The 17,773-nt window shown below is 61.0% G+C and overlaps 2 protein-coding genes across 5 annotated transcripts in view; one reads left to right on the top strand and one right to left on the bottom strand.

The window, feature by feature from the left end:
* The first annotated feature begins 634 nt into the window (after positions 1–634).
* FSCN1 (fascin actin-bundling protein 1) lies at positions 635–12,538 on the top strand. Its single transcript, XM_052773134.1, is given in 7 exon segments — positions 635–1,134; positions 1,136–1,357; positions 1,359–1,500; positions 8,829–8,985; positions 9,469–9,590; positions 9,853–10,020; positions 10,123–12,538. Coding segments are annotated over 7 exon segments (1,473 nt in total). The 5' UTR covers positions 635–675; the 3' UTR covers positions 10,326–12,538.
* Positions 12,539–14,158: 1,620 nt separating this feature from the next.
* Positions 14,159–17,773, bottom strand: part of RNF216 (ring finger protein 216) — an 82,738-nt gene continuing 79,123 nt past the window's right edge. For all 4 annotated transcript variants that reach the window (XM_052772631.1, XM_052772632.1, XM_052772634.1 and 1 more), the window contains exon 17: positions 14,159–17,748. In XM_052772631.1, coding sequence (XP_052628591.1) covers positions 17,429–17,748 — 320 coding nt within the window. In that variant the 3' untranslated portion in view covers positions 14,159–17,428. The remainder of the gene's footprint in view (positions 17,749–17,773) is intronic.

Below are 17,773 nucleotides of genomic sequence, written 5' to 3'. Positions count from 1 at the left end.
GGTGGGTCTTGCAATTCCAAGGGGCCTTTTGCAAGGCAGGGAAGGCTCTTGTGACACAGTGGAGTCTCGCAAGGTGGTGGTGGGGGGGTGGTCCTGCAATTCAAGGAAGCTCCCGCGGTGCTGGGAGGGGTCTCGCCACGCAGTGGGGGTCTCGCAAGATGGGGGGGGGTGGGTCTTGCAATTCCAAGGGGCCTTTTGCAAGGCAGGGAAGGCTCTTGTGACACAGTGGAGTCTCGCAAGGTGGTGGTGGGGGGGTGGTCCTGCAATTCAAGGAAGCTCCCGCGGTGCTGGGAGGGGTCTCGCCACGCAGTGGGGGTCTCGCAAGATGGGGGGGGGTGGGTCTTGCAATTCCAAGGGGCCTTTTGCAAGGCAGGGAAGGCTCTTGCGGCGCAGCGGGGTCTCGCAGGGAGGGGGGGGGGGGGTGGTGGTCCTGCAACTGGGGGGGCCTCTGGCTGCAGCGGCAGGGCTCCTGCCCCGCCGCGGGGCTCTGCGGCCAGCCGGGGCGGGGGGGGGTCGGAGCGGCCGGCGGGGAAGGGGCGGGCGGGGGTCGCGGCGGCGGGGGGGGGCGGCCCCGTTGGGCGGGGGCGGGGGGCGGTGCGGCGGCGGGGCTATAAAGGCGGCGGCGGGGCGGGCGCGGCGGTCGGTGGCGGCGGCAGGAGCAGCGGTCGGAGCAGGATGACGGCGAACGGGACGGCGGAGCCGGTGCAGATCCAGTTCGGGCTCATCAACTGCAGCAACAAGTACCTGACGGCGGAGGCTTTCGGCTTCAAGGTGAACGCCTCGGCCGCCAGCATGAAGAAGAAGCAGATCTGGACGCTGGAGCAGGACGGGGAGGATTCCAGCGCCGTGCTGCTCAAAAGCCACCTGGGCCGGTACCTGGCAGCCGATAAGGACGGCCGGGTGAGCTGCGACAGCGAAGAACCGGGTCCCGACTGTCGCTTCTTGGTGGTGGCTCACGGCGACGGGCGCTGGTCGCTGCAGTCCGAGCCCCACCGCCGCTTCTTCGGCGGCACCGAGGACCGGCTCTCCTGCTTCGCCCCCGCCGTCTCGGCCGCGGAGAAATGGAGCGTCCACCTGGCCATGCATCCCCAGGCCAACCTCTACAGCCTGGCCCGCAAGCGCTACGCCCACCTGGGACCCCCGCCGCGACGAGCTGGCCGTGGACCGCGACGTGCCGTGGGGCGTGGACGCCCTCATCACCCTCCTCTTCGTGGAGCAGCGGTACAGCCTGCAGAGCTGCGACCACCGCCTGCTCCGCAGCGACGGCCGCCTGGTGCCCGCCGCCGAGCCCGGTACCGCCTTCACCCTCGAGTTTCGTTGCGGGAAGGTGGCCTTTCGCGACGGGGAGGGTCGGTACCCTCGCCCCCTCGGGACCCAGCGGGACCCTCAAGGCGGGCAAAAGCGCCAAGGTGGGCAAGGATGAGCTCTTCGCCCTCGAGCAGAGCTGCCCGCAGGTCGTGCTCCGAGCCGGCAACGACAGGAATGTCTCCACCCGGCAAGGTACGAGGGGACGGGGTGGGAGGGGGGGTCTCTGGGGGGTCGCCGCCCCGGGGGGTCCCCCCTGCGTCCCTCCAGAACCGCCACCCCGGAGTGGCCCCCCCTGCAGCACTGCCAGCCCCCCTCCCCGTCCCTCCAGCATCCCCTGCCTCCCTGCAGCAGCAGCCCCACAGGGTGCCCCCCTGCATCTCTCTGCCATCACCTCTTTAGGGTCTCCCCCCCCCCCCCCAGCTTGACCCCCTTCTCACCCACCATCCCTACACCCCTCCCCTGAAGTCACCGTCTCCCCAGGGCACCCCCCCCCCCCGCACCTCTCCAGCGTGGCTGCCCGCGGTCCCTCCCCCAATCCCTCCATCATCATCCTCCCACCTTCCTCTCCCTTCCCCCTCCCACATCCCTCCAGCATCCCCTGCCTGGGGGACCCCATCCCTCCAGCACCCCCATCCCTGCGGCATCGCCTCCGCAGGCTGCCCTGGGTGGGGGAGGAATGGTGAAGGGCCTGCCTTGGGGTGCAGGGATGGATTGGGGGGGGGCTGGGGGGGGGCTGGATGGCGTCTTCCCTTGCCGTGAAGGAGGCAGGGCTGCTGGCCGTGCCTTCCTACCTGCAGAGCTCATTGTTCACCCAACAAAGCCTCCACCAAACTCCCCCTTCCCCGAGCATCGCTGAGCCACACACCCTGCAGAGCGGGGCCCGGGGGGGGGGGAAAGCTGTGCTCCCCCCCCCCTCCATGGGGCTGCAGTTCCCCCCATGGGGCTGCGATCCCCGGTGGGTGGGGGAGTGGGTGCCACCCACCCTCCCGGCCTCGGCGGCGTTACAAAAATGGCTTCGCCAAAATGCTCGCGTCGAGCCGTGACCTACATCCACCCGCACAAAGGCAGCCGTCCCTCCGTGTCCGCTGTGCCGCCCGTCCCCGTCCCCTCCGCTCGCCGGAGAGCCCACCGCACCGCCTGCCTCGAAGGTCGTGGCCACACGGCGCAGCTCCCCGGGCACACGGCTGCCCACCCGCCTTCGAGCACCCAGCGTGTATCCTGCCCCCCCCAGCTTAAGGGGTGCTTGCTGGAGGACGGGGTGGGGGTCCCCGCTCTGCAGGCAGGACGATGCTGGAGGTGCGCGGCTGCGTGCCGTGGCCGGGCCGGGGTGGGAGCCCCGGGGCGCATCACCGGCGTGCCAAGTCAGGCCGGCACACGCTGGGCGCGGGATGGGTGCGAGCATGCCTCGCTGCAGCAAAGCCTGGAGGAACAAGCAGCGGGGAATTCTTTTTGTGTGTGTATATATAATATTTCAAGGTTGCAGCTTAACCCCCATCCATGCCTGGGCAGCTCCTTGCAGGGAGCTCACCCGCCTTTCTCCTTTCTGAGAGCAAATCCTACCCTGCAAAGCAGCTCCTTAAAAAACAAAACAAAAGAAAAATGCCTGCAAAGATGGGCGGTGGGGACTATTTGCCCAGACGCAGGGGTTTGGGGAAGAAGAAGAGGATGGCGATGGCGGGAGGCTGCCGCAGCGCCGTGGGGGAAGGGCTGCTGCAGCCCTTTGTCACCAGAGATGGGAAAACCAGATGTGGGGGGAGATGTGCGGGATGGGGCGGCGGCAGCGGGGGACCCCACGGCGCGGGTGGGAGCGCTGCTGGCAGACCCGCCGGCTTTGTGTGATTCGGGATGGAAGGGGGGAGTGGAGGGTGGGAAAGGGGGGGGGCTGCAAATCTCCCCAGCAACAGGGGGCTCTTGGCTGTGCCCGGCCCCTTTCCAAGCAAAACACGGCGGGGAGGGGTGCGCTGGGTCTGCACATCCTCGCTGAAATCCATTTTGGCCAGAAAAACCGTTTCCACCCGGTTTATCCTGCCTGGCAGCGGCGAGAGACTGCGAGCTGCAGCTCTCCGGGGCTCGCCCTCCCTTCTCGTGTCGGGAAAGCGCCTTTTCCCAAGGTTACGGAGAAGGCAGCCGAAAAACAGCCGTCGGAGGAAGCGGTTGCAGACAGCCCTTTCCCCACGCTGAGCTGATAAGCGCCGCGCTGCTGGCAGATGCGCTGGAGGCCGCCGGGGATGGAGGATGCGGGATGCGGGCAGGGAGCGGCTGTGGCTCGCTGCAGGCTCCTGGGAAAAGGCAGCTCGTGCCCGTGGGGAGTCGGAGAGGGAGCGGGGATAGCAGTGGTCATCCCCCCCCCCCCCCATTCCTGCCTCATGGGAGGAGCGGGGATGGGGTCACGGGGCTTTTGTGGCTTCCCTGGCTGGGAGCTGGAGCTGGTCCAGCCTTGGGGAGAACGTTGTCCCACGAGTGCCGAGTCAGCTCCTGGCTTGGAGTCTCTTCCTTGGCCCTGGCATGGCCGGCGTCACCATCCCCTGCACACAAGGGCACTGGGGACCACGACGCCGGCCATCCCAGGGTGTGGGGTGGGGGCATACGGTGGGTGCCCCTGCCTCTCTGCACCGGGGCTGGGGCTGGGGGTGGCCCTGGCACCTCTCCCCTGCCTCGAGCTGCGGGAGGACGGGATCCCCGGGGAGCCCCGGGCTCCGTGAGAGCCCCCATCTCCCCATTGCACCTTCAAACGGAGCCGAGTCGGGGTTCTGCCGGCAGAAAGCAGCCTCCTCCCCGGCTCAATGGCTCCTTTCTAGCCCCGGCTGCGGCAACAAAGAGCCCTTTGTGGGCGCGAGGGTCCCCAGGGGCAGAGCGCTGGCGTCCTCCCCGCTCCGCTGGGCCCCTGCCAGCCCCCCGCCAGCCCCCCGCCCGGCGGAGGTGTGCCGCCTGCCTCCCCCATCCGCATGGGGGGAGAGGATGGGCCGACTCGGGAGCGAGGCATTTCGGGAAGAGGGGTCCGGGGAGGGGGGCGAGGGAACAGTGCGGTGACGGGAACGTGCCTGGGCATGCCAGTTTGGTGATGGGGAGCTTTGCTCTGGGGCCAGGGGTCCTCTGGGCACGGGGTGGATCGGTGGTGTGCAGCCACAACCAATTTCCACCGTCCCCCCCCCCCGGTTCATCTCAGTGCCGCAGCGAGGTGGGGAGACGCAGCTCCGGGGCGGGGGGGGCACAACTGGGGGACACGTGGCCTCAGCCGCAGGTTTTCATCCAGAGGTGCCAAGTGGCATGTTGGCACTTGGCGATACCACGAAGCCGCAGGAAATCCATAGGGAAGGAGGGGTGGGTTTTCCAGGAAATCTGTGTTTCACCCCTGCCTGTGACCCCCTTGCAGAGCTGCACGGTCCCCAGGTGCTCCAGGCTTTGCTTTTAGACAACAACGTGCTTGGATTTATGTACGGGGACAACATAAGCCCATCCGAAGGGCAGGGAGGGGACAAGTCTCGAGGCACGTGCGTGGCTGCGGCGTGGGGTGGAGGGTGCCAAAGCCCTGCAGGGAGACCGGACCTGACCTGCACGGGCAGAGCTGGCTGCAGCATCCCCTGAGCTGCTGGGGCACGAGGACCCGAAACCCTGCCCTGCCACCCACGAGGGCTCGGGGGGCTTTGCGGGGTGCTGCCGGTGTTCCCTCGGAGGGAGGTGGGCTCGGGTTTTATTTTTTTTTAGGCATAACCGTGGGTTTTTTGAAGGGGAGCCTCTGGGGAGTTGGAGGATGGGAAAGGTGCAGCGTCCCGTCTGCTCCTGGTGCTGGGCAGGGCTGGCAGCTGCCTGCGAGCCCTGTGGGCTCCCAGCCGTAGAAAGGCAGGGAGCAGGCAGCTCCTGATGTGTGGGTCTGCTCCCCGTGGGTCTGGGCATGGGGGGCTACTCCGGTTGGCTTGTCCCACCGGTTGGCCGTGGTCCTCCAGGCTCTTGGCCTCCTCTCCGAGGAGCGCGTCCCACTGGGTCTCACCAGCATCCCGGGATGGCTCATAGGACACCTTCCGCGTGAGTTTAACGTAGAGGGAAAGTCTTCCACGTGCCATAAATGCCCCCCACGCTGGGTCTGCAGCCCCTCATGGCACGGAGGCTGGCACGGCCACAGCAAACTGCTGCTCCTTGAGGTGGGAGAAGCTTGTCTCTTTGGGAGGTGGGGAAGGTGCGTGCGTGCTCTGGGATGGCCGCAGGCCTCCGTGTGTATCCGCCGTCCTGGGCTGGAGAGCAGCGAGGGCTGGGGCATCGATCCTGCAAACCCGCGGGGTTGGCAGCGGCTGGAAACCTCGGCAGCCGAGGATTTGGGAAGCCCTTTCCTGCTCCAGCGCTGCCTCTCCTCCCCATTGCCCTGCCCCAGCTCGCTGAGACCTCGAGTCCAGGGAGCTGGTTTGGGGGGACTCAGTGTTAAGAAGCCCTGGGGGACACACACACGCCTCAGCCCCCCCCCCAGCTCCCACCTCCAGCCTCTGCATCCTCCCCGAGACCCCCATAGCAAATGCATGTTGCAGACACAGCCGAAGGCCATCCCACGCGGGGAATTTTGGGGGGCACAGGCGTGCCTCCGCTCTTCCCCCCCCCTCCCGAAGCGCCGCCCTGCCTCCGAGTGCTCGCCCCCCTCCCGCCTCCAGCTGTAATTAGCAGCTTCGTCAAGGTCAGGCAGAGTCGGTGCCGGCTCCAGACTGTAAATTTACCAAGAGCAGTAATTAAAGCGTGATTGCAGCGGCTCGGCCGGGCGCTGCGGGAGAGCGGGCGGACGCCGGCTCCCTGCCACAGCCCTGGGCTGCAAAAATCAGGGGGGGTGGTGGGGGGGTGGCAGGAGGGACAGCTTCTGTCCTCCACCGTGGGGACATGGGGACATCGCTCTTGGACCCGCCATGGTCCTACCACCTCTCAGCCCATGCTTCTTCCAGTGTTTCTCCCATCCTGCCCGGTTCTGACCCCCCAAACCTCCTGCTCCAGCTCGGTTACAGCCGTAATTGCATTCCTTTCCGCTGAGTCGGTGTAACCCAACCCAGCGCCGCTTTCGGGGAGGGGGCGGTGGGAGACCCTCCTGCCGCCGAGGGCCCGGGGAAAGCCAAAAACCTCGGCGCAACGGCGAGAGCGTGGGCAGTCGCACGGCAGCGGGGTGGGGAGGCTGGTGGGTTCGCCGTGCTCTGTGGCGGGGGTCTCTGGGGAAGAGGGGACGGTGTTGGGAAGCTCCCGGCACTCGTCGTCTTGTCGCCAGCCCATCCGATCCCGCTCCGCGGAACAAAGCATCCCCCCTAGGCTCTCCCCATCATGGTGCCTTGCAGGTCAGGGAGCTCTTTCCCTAAAAGCCGCTCGCTTCCCTCCCCTCCCCGCAAACCGCAGCAGCGGCTTTTGCAGGTTTGGGGGGGTTCAGGGGTGCCGGTAGCCTTGGATGGTGGGCTACATCCCCCAGCATCCCCTCCCGCAGCCCAGTCTCTCTCCGTGAGCCCCCGCAGAGCCCCTCTCTCCGTCGAGCAGGCAGTTGTATGGCTCTCGAGGGGGCTGGAGAAGCCTGCCGCGGCGCTGCTTTCCCGGCGGGGGTGCAAAATCAAAACCAAATGTTTCCACCCATCCGCCAGCTCGGCCCCCGGCAGCAGCCCTGGGAGGCGGCGAGTGTGGGACAACCGCGCGAGTCGAGGACTTGGCCGGTGGGGCTGGGGTTGGTGGCTGTGCAGCACCCCTCTGCCCCCCCCCAACCCCACGCTGCCCCAAATACCCTGGGGAGCAAAGCGCCGGGGGGGCTGCGTTATCCGTCAGGAGCTGCGGAAGGTGCTGGAGGATGCCGGGTGGGAGAGGGGATGCTGTGAACAGGCAGCCGTGTGGCAGCCGTAGGACAGTTTGGGCGTGGGAGATAAGATTACAGCTAACAAAGGAAAGGCTTCAAAACCCAATCCCTTTGGGAAAGGTGGGAGGCTGATACACAAAGCAGAGGCTGCAAAGCGGAGGCTGCTCCCTGGAAGCCACTGGATGGGGATGCCTGTTGGGAGATGGGGCAATGGGAAGCCGCCAGGTAGCCGTGTCTGCAGTTTCTGGGGGAAGATATCTCCATTTCCAAGGCCGATAGCTGGTGTATGGAGGTAGATGGTCCCTCCCCAGGTGGGTCAGCACCTGCTGGGTACAGCTGGTGGGACTTGCTGGTGGCTTTCCAGTGCAGAAGAGCCACCGAGGCTGTGGTCCCTGAAGCCTTCCCAGCAACCGTGTATTGCAATGCTTGAAATCCCAGCAGCCGAGAAACTGGGAGGCAACGCGCTGCGGAGGTGCGTGGGGCTGAACGCATTGCCAGCCCCGCAAGCAGGTTCCTGGCTCCAGGAAAAGGCAGATTTGGGCAGAAAGGTTGCACGCACGCTTTGCGTCCTTTCCAGGACCAGGTGCGTGGCTGGACTCGAGCCCGTAGCACCCATGCAGTGGGGGATGGACGCGGGTGCTTTCTGCTCTGAAAAACTCATTCAGTTCCTCTAAACTGCAGTCTGTATCGCCATCCCCCCTCCCCGGGCTGCTCTCACTGGTTACAGACCCATGCCCCACTGGTGGTACTGGGGCCCGTCTCTGCTCATCGTAGCTGTACGCAGGCAGAGAGGAGCGGGGCTGAGCACCTCACCACGGCTCCCTCCCCAAAACCCAACACGGCAGCTCGGCCACTTTGCTTTGGCTCCGGGCTACGGCTTGTGACTTGAATCCCCGAAGTATTTTTAGGCAGAAATCCACCGAGCGGGAGAGCTCTGGAGAGGATTTGGCCCCGCCAGCCCTGACTAAGCAGGTTTGCTTGGGCTCAGTGCCTGTGGGTGGATGTGCACGTGGCCCCGGGGGGGCCGGTGGTGGCCCCGGGACTGTGGCCGCTGGCCCCGGGACCGGCTGCATCCACCTCCGAGGCTGCCGGGGCAATGCTGTCTCTGGTCCCTTTGGTGCAGGGACGGGTCATCCCGGCTGGGGGACAGGCTGGTGCCGATGGTTTTTTGGGAGCCAGGGAAGGGCTTGGCTGCCTCAGGACTTTCCCGAGGCTCCTCTCCCTGCAAACTTCGCCGTCCCAATGGGCTGTGACAATTTACGGATGAAAAACGGTGCCACGGTCCTTAAACATGCCACGAGCTGGGGATTCATAGGTGGTGTGGCGGCCTCTGCTAATGGATTGAATAACCTGGCTGTCACCTCCGGGGAAAAAACTGCAGCCCTTTCCTGTGTGAAATATCTAAGTTGGTCTTTGCTCGGTGCTTAATCGTGATGGAGCTGGAGAGCCCTGAGCTGAAGCTCCCGGCTGCCTCAGCTCAGTCCAGCCCTCGTTTATGGCCTTAACACTCAAGCAGCCAAATAAAAACCTGGATTTGAACCCAAAATGCCAGAGGGGAGATGCGTGCGAGGGATATGGGAGTCACCAAAGCTCACCCAGGGGAGCGGGACGTCTGCTCAGTTGGGTTTCCCTGGCTTCCCCCGCGCCCGGACCTGCCGGAGGTGGGTTGGGGTCCCCCCTCCGGTGTCCCCCCCAACCTCCATCTGCCTCTGCCCCGCAGGGATGGACCTCTCGGCCAACCAAGACGAGGAGGGCGACCAGGAGACCTACCAGCTGGAGATCAACAAGGACACCAAGAAATGCGCCTTCAGGACCTACACTGGGAAGTACTGGACCCTCACCTCCAACGGGGGCATCCAGTCCACCGCCTCCACAAAGTGAGTCCCCTGTCCCCGGCGGCTCTGGGTCATGCCTGGGCTTCGGGGACCTCTCTGCCTCTCCCAGGGGAATCCAAGGGGGATTTTCCAGCCGAGGCGCTTGCCCTGAAACACTTCCCAGCGAAGGCAGTGAATTCCCCGGAGAGCTGGGGCCGGGTTGAGGCTTGCCGCCCGCAATGCTCGGGAAGTCCTTCGGGCCACGTAATCCTTCCCGGCTGGCTGGGGCTGTCGAAATACTTCACCCTGCCGTTCAACCCTACGCTAGCTGAGAGCCGGGTGGAAACCCCAAAAGTGCATTTGGCTGCCTGCCTGCAAGGCGAGGGCTTCCCATCCGGATGGCCACCACGATGTGGCTCATCCCACAAAAAAATGGATCGAATCAGGGTCTCCTGATCCAGCCGTGGCCCTCTCTAAGCCGGCAGGGTGGCACTGGCAGGGCGCCCGTCTGTCATATCCCGCTGACCGCCCCCTCTGCCCCCGCAGGAACGCGAGCTGCTATTTCGACATCGAGTGGTGCGACAAGCGCATCACCCTGAAAGCTGCCAACGGCAAGTACGTGACGGCGAAGAAGAACGGGCAGCTGGCGGCCTCCATGGAGACGGCGGGTAAGGGACCCCCTTAGGGACCCCCGCGCCACGCTGGGGTGCCAGGGGACGAACAAAGTCCTCCCCCTCCCCGAGCCAGGCTTCTCTTCCAAGTGATGCTCAGGGATGCAGGCAATAACTTTTCTTAATGACCGTTTCACACGCTGTGAGATGGGGGGACAGATGGGGTGGGTGAGAAATGGGGAAGGGGGGGGTTCAGCCAGCGTCCAGGCTCTGCAACCCCCCCGGCCCGCTCTCACAGCCCCTCTCCCCTCCGGCGCAGGCGAGACGGAGCATTTCGTGATGAAGCTGATCAACAGGCCCATCATCGTCCTCCGCGGCGAGCACGGCTTCATCGGGTGCCGGAAGGTGACCGGCACCCTGGACTCCAACCGCTCCTCCTACGACGTCTTCCAGCTGGAGTTCAACGATGGAGCCTACAACATCAAGGGTGAGTCCCCGGGGGTGGGTACGGGCTGGGGGGGGGTGACGGCCGTTGGGGTCCCCGTGGTGGCTCACGGGGCCGCCTTGTCCCCTCTCCCTCTGCCTGCAGATGCCACCGGGAAGTACTGGATGGTGGGGAGCGAGTCGTCCGTCACCAGCAGCAGCGACACCCCCGTGGACTTCTTTTTTGAGTTCTGCGACTATAACAAAGTGGCTATCAAAATCAATGGCAAATACCTGAAGGGCGACCATGCCGGGGTCCTCAAGGCATCCGCCGACGCCATTGACGCCTCCACCCTCTGGGAATATTAATGCACTTTAGCGTACCTCCCATTGCCAACTTTTCTTTCCCCTCCTCCGTCCTTTTTTTCTTTTGGGTTTTGTTTCTCCTCTCTGTAAAATGATTTTCCGACCGGCTTGCCCTTCCCTCCCTCCCACCCTAGAGTCGGTGCGTTATGTGGGAGGTGGGTCTCCATAAATCTCTGTAAGAACTGGAAAAGTGATGGGGCAGCCTGCCTATAGCTTTGTAGAAGGGTCTGTCTCTATTCCCCCCCCCCCCCGCCTCCCTCCAGGTTTGCTGGGCTTGGAAACTGCCGTACCCCCCTCCCAGCCCCGAGCATCACCTTAGGTAGTTTATTTTCCTCTCCTCAACTGAAAAAAGGGAATAAGATCACCTCTGTGCTCGCTTCTGCCATATCAGTGCTGGTACCACCTCGGTCTGTGCTGCCAGTGTCCCCCGGAGCACCCGTCCCATCCTGTCCCGCTCCAACCAGGGGCAGAGTGACGGTGCTGGGCTCAGCCGGCTTCTCCCGGCAGCTTCTCTCCGCTCCTGCCTTTCGGGGCAGGATTCATCCCCAGCTGAGCCGTACGAGGTGACCTTACATATCACAGCATCCCTGGGGATGGGGCTGGCGTGTGCCGGCACGTGTCCCTGCGGAAGGGCCAGCAAGCTGCCCCCCTCCCTCCCATGCATCTGGAAATGATTTTTTTAGGGTGATCCCGTCTGGAAAGCCTCAGCCTTTCATCTCATGGAGCCCCGTGCTCCTTGTGTCCCTCTGCCCCTCCTTGTGCTTCTGGCTCTGGAGAAGCATCTCAGACCCCCACGGTGGGTCCAGCCTGGCAGGCGCCTGCCCCAAGGCTGCTGTGCCTGGGAGGGGATGGCGTTGGGGGGGGGGGGAGGATGCAGGGTGGTGGGGGGCTTCATCCAGCCCACCTCCAGCGCCGATGGGCTTTGGTCCCTGTGGGAGCCCGGCTGGCCAATGCAGCCCCCCCCCCCCCCATCCCCGGGTGGTGGCTGGAAGCATAAACTGCAGATTTTGGTTTACAGAATAGAAAAAAGTTCCTTAGCAAACTTTGCACAGTGATATTTGCTCAGTACCTTTGTTGTTGTTTTTTTTTTTTTCTTTTTTTTTTTTTTTCTCTCCTAAAATACTGGAACAGTGAAGCAAATCACTGAACACCTAATGTTGAATTAGGAAGCGCCCATTCCCACGGGCTCCCCCGAGGAGGGCAGCTCCCCGTCCCGCCGCCCCCGGGGCCTGGCTCTCATGCCATCGCAACCCTACTGGAAAAAAAAAAAAAAAAAAAAAAAGAAAAAAAAAAAAAGACCAAAACAGTATTTTTGTTAGTCTCTATTTATATATGCTCTCCATGGCACTGTGTTACCAGCTGTTGTCTGTACTAGGTCTGCATTAGAGTATAACGCTGTTTGTAACGGGTGATGCTGACGTGTTCGTTAGGGTGTTGAAAGGCACTTTATCCTTTGGGGCCTTCCCGGGGTCGGTATTTGCTCCCTGCAAACACACCAAGGAGCCTTTTCGCCCCTTCCGCGGGCTCCCACCCCCCCGCCGCCCCACGCCAAGGGTGCTCGCGGCATCGCTGCCGTGCCAAAACAGGGCTCGTCCTCTATCTCCAGAGGCGAGGTAGGGGCTCATCAGCCTTAAAGCCATGCGGAGGGCTAACCCTCCCGTAGGAGCTTGGTGCTAAACTCTCAGCTGGGAGAGCGAGTAACCCGTCGCCCTGCCAGGGGCACAATTCCGGGCCGGGGTCCCTCGCCGGCGCAGTGGGATCCCGGCTGGGACTCTACCTCGGCTCCGCGCTCACATCCAGGGGCTGCCTGCGTTCCGGCTCACCCGGGGACCGCGCTGGCCCTCGAAGGACCGAGTGTCTTGATGAAGCCCTGAGTGACCCTGTGACTTGGCGCGCACACTTTTCGCTGGCCTTCACCCCGTCCCCGTGTCGCCTCCTCGCTGTTCCCCCATCGCAGTTCGAACCATGTTAACTCCCGCTCCGGCTTCTTCCGTGTGACACTAGGTCAACATCTCTCCTGTCTCCTCTTATCGGGTGTTGTGACTCTGAAAACCATCTCACTCTGAAAATTTTAAGTTTTGGGTTTGTTCGTTTTTTGGTTTTGGTTTTTTTTTTTTTATTATTATTTTTTTGTAAGTGCCATTTGTATAACTTAAAAAAAAATAGCTTCAAATGGAGAAAGATGAATAAAAAATAAAACCTGCATTCGGATACAAGCAGCGGTGCGTGGTTCTGCGTGAACGTGAGCATGGAGCATTTGGGGTGGCGGAGCCTTTGGGGGCCAAATCGTTTCACGAAGCTTGAGCTGGGTCTAGAAAGCTCAGATGAGTTGGTGGGAAGGGAACAGCGACCAACAGGCTCATTTCCACCCAGCAGGCTTAAAGCTGAGGCTGGATCACCTCGGGAGATGCTCAGAGCAGCCCTAAGCCACCGAGGCCAGGGGCATCTTTGAGGACGGGTGCCCCACGCATGGGTCAGGGAGATAAACCAGCTCTCCTGCCCTCGGAGCTGGGAGCGAAGCCATGCCCCCCTTCAGCCTGGCAGCGCTGCGAAGAAGCTGCTTTTTTTCCCTCGGGCTCAGATATTTCCCCCCCCCATACGATGGCCGTGAGGGGGAGGCACCTGCTGGGAGAGAAGAGCGATGGGATGCTGGGTTTGGATACATGGCATGGTGGGGTTCAGCAATAAGCCCCGTCCTCCTCTGCTTGGTTATACGGAGAAGGGGAAGATTAAAAAAAAAAACACATGTAAGGATGGGAGGGAGGTGGGAAGCCCAGCCCAAAACAGGACATCCAGGCGGAGGAGCCGGGATGTGCCCCCAGCCCTCCTGAGACAGCCCAACCCAGCCCTAAAACTCCACCAGCCCACTCAGGTTTGATGCTGAGCCAACCTCAGTTTCGGCGACGAAGACGGGGCGCAGCACGTGCTTACGGAGGGGCCGGGGGCCGACTCCATCACCCGTGCCGAGAGCAGCCAGCCCCTTCGCTGCCCGTCATCTCCCGCAGGTCACCGACGGGCTCCCGTTTGGTTTGTAAAATCTAAAGTTGGTATAGGAAAGACCTTCAACTTCGGACACGGGTTTAAGCACCGCGGCAAGGGCCGAACGAAGGAAGGATGTTCGTGCCTTAATACAAAGGGGGAAAATTAAGGAAACGCCGAGCAGCTCCCATTGCCACGCGCTCGCCCTCGTCCCGCCAGCGACACCCGCGTGTGCACGAGCAAACCCGGCCGTGACACCCGGACTGGGGGGGAGGCAGGCGGGGGGGTTTGCCGGCACAGGGAAGGGGCTCCGGAGCCGCTGGACCGCGGCAGGGAGGACCCTCAACCTTCCCCTCTCCCCCAGTCGCCAACACACATTTCCTTTTGCTTTTAAGGCCGGATTCTGCGTTTACCATTGCTCCTGCAAGAGGGGAAAAGCCCCCCCGCATCCTTTCCCCCCACACATCCTGGTTTCCATTTAAAGGAGCGACTGGAAACCATTTTCTATCCCGTCCAGTTCTTCCTCGGGAGCATGTGGAACGTATTAAGCTTTTCCAGGAGGGTCAAATGGGTTTTGCCTCGTAACTTGCAGAGTTTTCAACTGCGCAGGCTGAGATCTGGCAAAACAGCCCTGCCTCCTCGTCCCTGCTGCTGCCTGTCATTAGCCCCAGCACCAAGCCGGCACAGTCAGGATGGAAGGACAAGGTTTCGGCTGTAACGACAGCACAGAGGTAAAAGCCAGAGTGCACAAATTTATTTACAAAAAATTCAAATTACAATATAATACAGGAACTTTTTACACACAGAATATTAGAACAGTTTACTACCAGAAGGTAAAGAAAAATTTTTTTTTTGGCTTTTTTTTTTTTTTTAATAAACCACCTATTTATTTTCAGCTATTGTTATACAAAGTTGCAGAACATGCACATCTTTACAGGGTTTCTTTCTTTTAACATAATGTTTTGCTAAGTGCAAATACTAAGTTTCTCTCTCCACCTTTAAGGCAAGTAAAGTGGGACACTGCAATTAACCATAAGAAGTACCTGTTATGGAATCAGCCCGGGCACGGCAACCTCCAAGTCGCCTTTTAAAGGACAAATGGTTTCAAGGATGGTGGGGTGGGTGGGAAAACAGGTGCAGGAGTTAGAGACCAGATCACAGATCGCTCTGGTGGTTGTGCAGAAATTTTTGGTTTTTTTTTTTTCTTTTTTTAAAATAAATCAACACAGATCCAAGTGCTATCAGCAACCACAACTCGAGGTCTCTCGGGTTGGAGGGGAGAAGCAGCGACGTGCTTTGGCTGCGGAGTAATTTTTGGTGAAATGGGTGTTTCCTCAGGAAGAGAAGCAGCGCCGGGAGCCCAGCGTCGCCCCAGGACCGGGTGGAGGGCTAAGCCCATCGCTCGGGGCTGCTGGGCGCAGTGCATCTCCCCATCACAGACCGAGCACCGATTTCTCTTCTCTTAGACACAAAATAAGCTCACGGTTTTGCAGGGGACATGGGGACAGCGGTCGTCTCTCCCCCTACCTCTACCGGGCTCCTCCAGGACCGTGACCGCTGCACCACGGCAGAAGACGCTCACGTCCCAAGCAGGACGGACCACGGACACCAACCTCCCCACGCCACCTCTGCCCGACGTTTCTCCATCCCTCTCGCTCCATCTCTCGCTTCCCTCTGCCAAGGCTTAGTTCTCGACGTCCGCGCATCTCTCGACACGCACCAAAAAATGGGATTAGACCATCGTTTTTTCGCTTGTGCTCCCAGCTACGCAGTGCTGTGCGACACGTCACGTTTCCTTCGCAGTTTGGGCCACCGGTTCAGCAGCTGAGCCCCGGCTGCCCGACCCACCTCCACTGCGTGACCCCCCCTTTGCACAGGCACGTGCTGGGGGACAACCACGACCGCCCTGCCAGAGAAAGGCACGTGCTTTAGAAAGCCTCGAGGGCTCATCCAAGCCGGCCCTGGAGCCCAGAAAAATCTCAGCTATTAAAAAAAAAAACAAACAGGATTCCCTTTCCATAAGGGGAAGCCGCCCATGCTGCTTCTGACCTGGGTCCATTTTCTCACCACCCGCTGATGCTGTGAACCCAGCCCTCCCCAAATCCAACGGGACACCCTGCTCCTGGCTACCGCAGGAATCACTTGGTGCAAGGTAGGACTTAGACGTGGCTAAAACCCAGCTGAGCAGCAAGCGATAAGCTCCTGCGGCCCCCAGACTACTTCCAGAAAGAAATAAGAATTAAAAAAGCAAACGATAGCAGCAAGGGAATACCACTTGGTTATTAATGCTAGAGAGACCATGGCACTGAGGAACTGGAACAGAGCACTCCGCACGTTCAACCCAGAGGCGAGAAAATGCTGACTCAGCTCCAAAAAGCGTGGAATTCCCCTCTGGGAGACCCTCCTGGGGACACCCGTCCCCAGATGCTGTCCTGGGCCACGCTGGAGGCTGCCTCTCTCCGGGAGCACCCCAGCGACAGCCCCGCACCCATCACCCACTGCACGCCTGAGGAGGTGCTGTGCCGGGAGCGGTAAGCAAGGATTTTGGCAGAGGCCATCAGGCAGAGGCAGGGAGTTTTACCTGACAAACAAACAAAACCGAAAGACACCTAGATGCTTAAATTCCGCGAGGATTAACGGGAGGGGAAGCGCACCCAGCAGGTTCCCAGCAGGACAGAGCAGGATGTGGCCCAGACCAAACCAGGGAATGACAGCACAACTGGGCTGCTAAAAGCTAGCCCAGTGTTTCTGGGAGGAATTTTTTTTTTTTTTTTTCCATTCCAACCATTTTCTTTTCTAGAGGGGGCCTGTACCAGACAGTACAGCCAAGGGCTGTGGGGAAAGGGCTTTGTGCCAACGCTCCTCCCGCAGCCCAGCAACTACACCCTCCGCTTCTTACAAGGAAGTTTTGCTTTTCCTAAACCCTCGCTTCCTAAGCCCAGCAATACTCAACGTTTGCCTTTTAACACGCTTTTCCAAAGCCAATTAAACTGAAACACACATCTTCAGAAGTTATTAAGCACCACAGAAGCAGCCAGCTTCCTGAAGCACAAAGCTACAGCTGCCCATTCGGTTGCAGGGGGTTCAGCTAAGGGGGCTCCCGGCTCACCGCCGCCTGCACGCACAACTATAGGGGTAGTTCCTAATTTTTCTGCCACAGCACACATCACACACCACTGTCTACGCATCTAACCGGGTATTTGCCCAAGTAGTTTCTGCAACGAAGGGCGCAGCTTAGGCTCCGGGTGCTTCTACCAGCTGTTTGGGGACTGCTGCCAAAAGCAGGGGGAGATTTGGGGTACCAGATGAGAATGGCAAAGCAAAGGCCACATTTTGGAAGCTGAGAGGCACCCACCTCTGGGGGAAAAAAAACCTGAGCCCTTCAAAAGGGGCAAGTTCAGTTCAGCCAAAGATCAGGGTGCCCGAGTCTTCTGCTACTTGCTAAAGCCCTGAGACAGAACGCGGCTCCGGGCTTCCTAGCAAGATCTCAGCAAGGAGGTGGCTGCTACATCCCCTCACTCCACTTGGAGAGCGAGAAATGCTAAAAACACTAGATTGATTTGGTTTTGAACAATTTATTTCTGCTGGGAGGTGCTAGCAGGTTACAGGGATGCTGGAGAACATGGGAACCCCAGCCTCGTGCCTCTCCGCAGGCAGAAGGCTAGGGCGGCCGACTCCGGTTATCTTGCTCCTGAAGGTCTTACTCAGAGGCCAAGTCTCTCTTCCCTTGCCCCAAGACTCATTTGACTCCGCGGCAGCTGCTCTGGCCGGCAGGAAGGTAGGACTTTTGGAAAGTCCCCAAGGAACGGCTGCATCCCTGCACTCCACAAAGCCTCACTTTCCCTCCCAATAGCTGCCTAACAGGCTTTGTCAAATCAAAATACCTGGATGCCCAACATAGGGAGAGACCCCTTGGAAACGCAGCACCAAGCCCTGTTGGGTTGAAATGTTTGATGGCAAAGGTTCAGAGAAGCTCTAGAGAGGGGTGCAGCGCAGGTACGCGTGAGTCACAGCAGGTCCCCTTGCAGCTGGCTAAACCGAGAGGGGCTGGAGCAGGACGGGGGGGTGACATTACTGGGCTGGCTTTGCCCTGCAGTGACTCTCTGCCAAGTGCTGTAGGAACCAGGTCAGAACCGGTGTCGAGGCTGAGGGCCAAAGTGCATAGGCAAGTTGTGCTCCAGCTGAACATTGATCTGGGGAAAATCATAGTTCACCCTCATGTTAGGTAACGGGGGGACGTAGGGGGCAGGGATAGGGCCGATGTTGAGGGGGATGTTATTGTACATGGGACGGACGGGAGGGAGCGGGAAGGGAGGGTGCACAAAGGGGTAAGGGGGCATCCGGGGTTGATGGAGGTTCTGAGGAACAGGTCTGGGGATGACTTCAATTCTCTGGATCTTCTCCATGGGCTTTTCCGCAGGAGGGCCGATCCGCTTGAAGCTGTTCTCTGCAGAGGGAGGAGAGAAAAGAAC

Source organism: Harpia harpyja, chromosome 21 (assembly GCF_026419915.1).
Source record: "Harpia harpyja isolate bHarHar1 chromosome 21, bHarHar1 primary haplotype, whole genome shotgun sequence".
Taxonomy (NCBI): domain Eukaryota; kingdom Metazoa; phylum Chordata; class Aves; order Accipitriformes; family Accipitridae; genus Harpia; species Harpia harpyja.
Note: the sequence above shows the minus strand (reverse complement) of the source record. Positions and strands in the feature narration are given on the sequence as shown.